The sequence below is a fragment of the Pinus tabuliformis genome, chromosome 7, assembly GCF_031772625.1.
Source record: "Pinus tabuliformis cultivar Carrire ecotype Pingquan chromosome 7, CPIR1, whole genome shotgun sequence".
NCBI lineage: Eukaryota > Viridiplantae > Streptophyta > Pinopsida > Pinales > Pinaceae > Pinus > Pinus tabuliformis.
The window spans coordinates 1323663681-1323669968 of record NC_142293.1 but is presented as its reverse complement, the minus strand read 5'-3'; the positions used below and the strand labels follow the sequence as shown (position 1 = coordinate 1323669968).

At 36.4% G+C, this 6288-nt stretch overlaps 1 protein-coding gene across 1 annotated transcript; it reads left to right on the top strand.

The window, feature by feature from the left end:
- Window positions 1–3169: 3169 nt before the first annotated feature.
- LOC149252454 (rac-like GTP-binding protein ARAC9) lies at window positions 3170–5284 on the top strand. The gene is made up of 5 exons (XM_089454156.1): window positions 3170–3194; window positions 3873–3991; window positions 4207–4272; window positions 4940–5004; window positions 5220–5284. The coding sequence occupies exons 1-4, from the start codon at window positions 3170–3172 to the stop codon at window positions 4991–4993; spliced, it is 264 nt and encodes an 87-aa protein (XP_089310282.1). The 3' UTR covers window positions 4994–5004; window positions 5220–5284.
- Window positions 5285–6288: the final 1004 nt, after the last annotated feature.

The window sequence follows — 6288 nt, the reverse complement described above, 5'->3', positions numbered from 1 at the left end:
TTGATTTATAAGATATAATTACACCGTAAGGCGTTCCCTCTGAGAAAGACATCCCTAAAATGTGACGTGTGCGATCCTGAGCCATTGATTCTGTGTGTTAGACGATTGGGGTGTTTTCTGCCATTGGTTTAATATGTTTTTTTTCATGGAAAAATGTTTTTTTTCCCACCGGCTGGAAGACAGAGAGGGAGGATTTGGCTATGGGCCATGAAAGGCTAGGCCTCCTAGCGATGAGACTCTTCGCAGTGACTGAACTGACGAAACGTGTCTTTCTTCCCTGGTTTCGTGTCTTTCTTCCCTGCATGAGGACCGCGTAGCCCGTGTAGCCTTGTGCTGTTATATCAATATTTGTACTCGTCTGCTTCACACATGGGATTTCTGCTCAGAGGCGATTGGGGTGTTTTCTGCCGTTGGTTTAATCTGTTTTATTTTCATGGAAAAATGTTTTTTTTTTCCCACCGGCTGGAAGACAGAGAGGGAGGATCTGGCTATGGGCCATGAAAGGCCAAGCCTCCTGGCGATGAGACTCTTCGCAGTGACTGAACCGACAAAATATGTCTTTCTTCCCTGGTTTCGTGTCTTTCTTCCCTGCATGAGGGCCGCGTAGCCTTGTGCTGTTATATCAATATTTGTACTCGTCTGCTTCACACATGGGATTTCTGCTCAGAGGTCTTCTGGTTGGAAAACTCTTAGCGGTCAGTGTTTCTTGCCCTTCTTTCTGTTATGGTTTCTGATTTATGTTAGCCCTTCTTTCTGTTATGGTTTTTGATTTATGTTAGGTAACTGGATTTAATATATGCGAATGTGTGTGCATAATGTTTTTTACCCGACCTGCATTGGATTTTATATTTTTGAAAAAGATGCAATTGCTATCCTTTCAAGGAGTAAATTCAAACCCATCATCACATTAAACAGTCGTTTCCCTGCCCATACCTACTCTGTAGTTATGTAGCAATTTCCAGATGCTCATATTACAGATAGAAGGCAATAAATTTTCATCTTTCGGGTTTCCTGAAATAGCTGCAGTTTTCCATCGTTAATCCCATTTTATGAACCCTATTTTTAAGATTTGGTGCAATAAGTTTAAATCAATGTTGCACAAGACTGGGTGTGAGTATTGGGTATTGGGTATGGTATGATTAAGGATGAAACATTTTGAATTACAAGTAGGGGTAGTGGTTATGGTAATTTTCCTTTGTAGTGAAGAGCGTTGCCCTTGAAGCAAATTTTAAGAGTTGTCTGTTCTTTTCAGCTTTTAGGTTGCTTGGGTAGCCTTCCAGGTTTTTAATGCTATATATTTCTTGTGGAGGAGATTATTTGCTCTTCATAGGCTGTTAAATGTGATTCGAGTCTTCTTTTTGTGTGATTCAATTCTGTTTTTTGTTTCTATATCCTTTTACTGGAGAAGACTATTTACTATTAATGGGCTGTTCAATGCAATTTGCCTTTCTTAAGTGTACTTTTCAGTGCTTTAACAAGTAATTAATTGTACAAAGATAGTTTCTTTACCTTCTTTTCACATACATTACAAAATATATTTTGATTGCAACTCAAAAGTTTTAGGTTTTACATTTCTGATTACTTGTTTTGTGGTTGATGAGGTTTACAATCTGTCAATCTGACAAGGAAAGAAAAGATTCAGGTTAGGAAATATAATCGATATCTCTAATATCTAAATGATTCGTGGTGTCATGATTGTTCGTGTGAACCAAAGATTATATTAAACATCATCAAATATGAGTACAATGATATCATCTAAGCAACCTCACCAATCTCTTCCATTTTAGTTTATTTAGGAAGTAAAGACAAGAAAGGGAATAATTTTCTCTGTATTCAACTCCAAAACATGGGCATTACTGGCAGTGTTTTGATCAGAGGGAATAGCAGGGCACCAAAAAGAGGAAGTGGTGATGTAGTACTAACGATAAATTATGAAAGATTCCCTAAATGCAAGTTCATAAAAAATGTAGATGCAACTACTCCCTTATTTGACAAATAAAAATGCAATCAATGGTGTACTTGGGAAGAGTCAGTTACTAGCTCTCATCTTGCCATATCTCTTACATGTACAAATTCATAAGCACTAAATCCTATAGAATAAGAATCAAAGGTAAAAGAAGAAGGTTGAGAACTTGGGAGGATTTTGGCAGTCTGAGCGAGCCCATCCAATCTGGTTTTTCTCATTGTCATAAACAACAAGGTGCTCTTGCAAAGAGATATATGCAAAATGCAACACACTTTTGTTACTTTATCTTAATACAATCACCAACATGTAGATTAAGAACATACCTTAACTGCTCTAGATACAAGCCCACCCAAGGTCATTCATGACATGCTTGTAGAAAAATCAGACTGACAAACACACAAACAAAAAGCAGCAAAACAATATGTTGTTTCATTACCTCCAAGAATATTCGTGTCCACATTACCGATTGCAGTACCATTCAAGATTCCCGAGCAGACGTTACCTTTTTCCTGTGCATTGAAACTCATTCAGCAGTAATCTTTTTTTATCATAGCAATCATTAAGCTTAATGAATAAATAGCTTCTTCAACCTATTTTTCCCTCGCCAACAGAGTGGTAGGAATGAGTGTGATGAATCTTGCTCCAACTGATTCCTAGCTAGGTTTTCTTTAACCTGTCAGCATTGCATTATTAGAAACAGACAAATTCCTTATATTACAAGGGAAGGGTAATTTGTGATACTTACAGCTGAAAGGAAAGCACTATAAGCTTGATTTGTGAAGTATGTGTAGGAGCTACCACTATCAAATATTATTCTTCCTAGTCTTTTTCCATCTCCATCTTTGTCAAGGGGTTTGTTCCCAAACATCATCTGTGCAGCCCCCACATCATAGTGTTTTCTGTAAAACAAGAGAACAGTATGATAATAGAAGTTCACATATTATTTTAAATAACAAATTAAATCAAGAAAGTTTATTTTAAAGGGATTCCAAGTTCATTCTTAAAGCAGAAGACATGGGAGTTGTTTCTAACTAGAGGCCTATGATGCAACTCAGTGTCCCTAATACCTATGAATTATGGGCCAAGTCTAAAATGCAAGATGCTACTATAAGTAAATAGCAAATTGGCTTTAGGATGGGAAGATACTTGTCACAGAATATAGTTAACTCGTAGGAAATTCTGGACTGAGCATCAAGAAAAGATATGAAGGTCTCTGTTTATCTTCAGGGTGAGGAGTTGAGGAAGCAGGTCGGTGCTACTACATACATAGAGTGCATCTCAAAGACTCAACAGGTATACCATCTGATATGTGCCATGTTCATATTTGCCTTATGCCATGAAGTGTTGTCATCTAATTTATGTTTATCTTCTCCAGTTTAATACTCTTAAATAGTGGTTGCCTGGTAGCTTCAAAACGTGTGCATTTTGTGCAAAGAAGTGACCTTTTTCTCAGTAAAAGATGCTTAAAGTGTTCCCAAAACTAGCCTCTTTTGGATGGATAATGTAAGTGTATCATCACCGCTATAATAATAATACAAAACAACAGAAATCCCCTTTTTAACCTGGAAAAATTATATTAATGTATAGAAATTACCAAAGTAAATTCATAGGACTTCCAAATCCATCCAGAATAACTAACATAAAGCAATTAGTTATATCATGTTTACCTTTTGCCTACTATTGCCCTCTCAATCAGACAGTATGATAATCTTGAACAGTTAACTTATTACTTCTCACTGAAATAATTTCATCAGCATGTGATGTTTGTAAAATTGGTGAATTCTCTGATGACATCTCACAGTTCAAGCATTTTACAAAAGCAAATTGAAAACATTCTAACCTCTGCTGCCTGCTCTGCATTTTTGAAAACATTCCAACCTCTGCTACCTGCTCTGCATTTCATGAGACATATATCTAACTTGTCAGGCTGATTCAGTGGTGAATTTTATTCACAATGCAGATCTTCGTGAAGATAAGCGTTATTTGGCCGACAATCTGGGTACTACACCAATAACAACTGCACAGGTATGTTTGTTTCATTTTGCTTACTCTCGATATTAGATTGTTAGGTTGTTAATAATAAGGGCAATTCCAGTTTAGGTGAAGTTGCTTAGATGTTCCCATGTTTGGGATTTTAGCTTGCACAACTTTTGAATTTAGATGATGGACATGCTTAATAAAACTGCATTTACACCCTACATGCTCCACGAAAAGATATGAAGGTCTCTGTTTATCTTCAGGGTGAGGAGTTGAGGAAACAGGTCGGTGCTGCTGCATACATAGAGTGCAGCTCAAAGACTCAACATGTATACCATCTGATATGTGCCATGTTCATATTTGCCTTATGCCATGAAGTGTTGTCATCTAATTTATGTTTATCTTCTCCAGTTTAATACTCTTACATAGTGGTTGCCTGGTAGCTTCAAAACGTGTGCATTTTGTGCAAAGAAGTGACCTTTTTCTCAGTAAAAGATGCTTAAAGTGTTTCCAAAACTGGCCTCTTTTGGATGGATAATGTAAGTGTATCATCATCACTATAATAATAATACAAAACAACAGAAATCCCCTTCTTAACCTGGAAAAATTATATTAATGTACAGAAATTACCAAAGTAAATTCATAGGACTTCCAAACTCATCTAGAATAACTAACATAAAACAATTAGCTATATCATGTTTACCTTTTGCGTGCTATTGCCCTCTCAATCAGATAGTATGATAATCTTGAACAGTTAACTTATTACTTCTCACTGAAAGAATTTCATCAGCATGTGATGTTTGTAAAATTGGTGAATTCTCTGATGACATCTCACAGTTCAAGCAATTTACAAAAGCAGATTGAAAACATTCTAACCTCTGCTACCTGCTCTGCATTTTTGAAAACATTCCAACCTCTGCTACCTGCTCTGCATTTTATGAGACATATATCTAACTTGTCAGGCTGATTCAGTGGTGAATTTTATTCACAATGCAGATCTTCGTGAAGATAAGCGTTATTTGGCCGACAATCTGGGTACTACACCAATAACAACTGCACAGGTATGTTTGTTTCATTTTGCTTACTCTCGATATTAGATTGTTAGGTTGTTAATAATAAGGGCAATTCCAGTTTAGGTGAAGTTGCTTAGATGTTCCCATGTTTGGGATTTTAGCTTGCACAAATTTTGAATTTAGATGATGGACATGCTTAATAAAACTGCATTTACACCCTACATGCTCCACGAAAAGATATGAAGGTCTCTATTTATCTTCAGGGTGAGGAGTTGAGGAAACAGTTCGGTGTTGCTGCATACATAGAGTGCAGCTCAAAGACTCAACAGGTATACCATCTGATATGTGCCATGTTCATATTTGCCTTATGCCATGAAGTGTTGTCATCTAATTTCTGTTTATCTTCTCCAGTTTAATACTCTTAAATAGTGGTTGCCTGGTAGCTTCAAAATGTGTGCATTTTGTGCAAAGAAGTGACCTTTTTCTCTGTTTATCACCTGTAGATATGAAATGGTAGTATGATTGTTCTTAGAAGTACTGAAGATCATAACCTTAGTCTTGTTAGGGTTCACTGTCATAATCTATTTTTTGTATTGAAGATTGTAACCTTAGCCTTGTTAAGGTTCAATGTGATAAGTCTATGTTTGAGATCGAGGATCATAACCCTCGTATTTTTCAGGTTCACTGCCATTAGTCTATGTTTGCAAAAAGTTACAGACAACATCCAAGGTCCAACTGCCTCTGAAGGCCTTGAGAAGATATTTGGTTCTTTATGTGGGAATTGTGCCTTCAATACTATCACCTTATTTCTATCCACCAAAGTTAGAAATTTATGCAGTGATCTGTGCTATATTAGATGTATTCAGACATGGAAACTCCTTCTTTTTTTTAAATAAAATACTTCCTTTGATTATTAGCATACAAATGTGTACAAGGAAAGCTATACAAAAGCAATGGGCTGCATTAAACAACCACCACGACCTAAAGGCCTAAAAGACATGTCACATCTCTGTCTCTCCCCCTCTATTTTAGTAATTTGTGTGTCTTCTAAAATCAAACAAAATCTCACCATTGAAAGGATGGGTGTTAATACATGTAAGTTTATGAAAGAACAATTCGATACGCTGAATCATGCTTGAATAGGAGAAGTTGGAAGACTGCACGATTACGCAAATATGGAGAACATCATTAAGAAAGCCTCCTCCATGGGAAATAAGTTTAGTAAAAAGAAAAGTAAGGATTTGTAATTTTCACAAGTCGGAATGATGATTAAATGCAAATGGGCATGCAACAAAATTTATAGGTAAACCTCCAGTAACAATTCTTGTTATA

Coding starts and splice junctions, on each gene's coding strand:
- LOC149252454 (XM_089454156.1), top strand. CDS start 3,170: ATGAAGGTCTCTGTTTATCTTCAGG. Junction 3,992..4,206: donor CACCAATAACAACTGCACAG/GTATGTTTGTTT, acceptor GTTTATCTTCAG/GGTGAGGAGTTGAGGAAACA. Junction 4,273..4,939: donor GCAGCTCAAAGACTCAACAT/GTATACCATCTG, acceptor TTCACAATGCAG/ATCTTCGTGAAGATAAGCGT.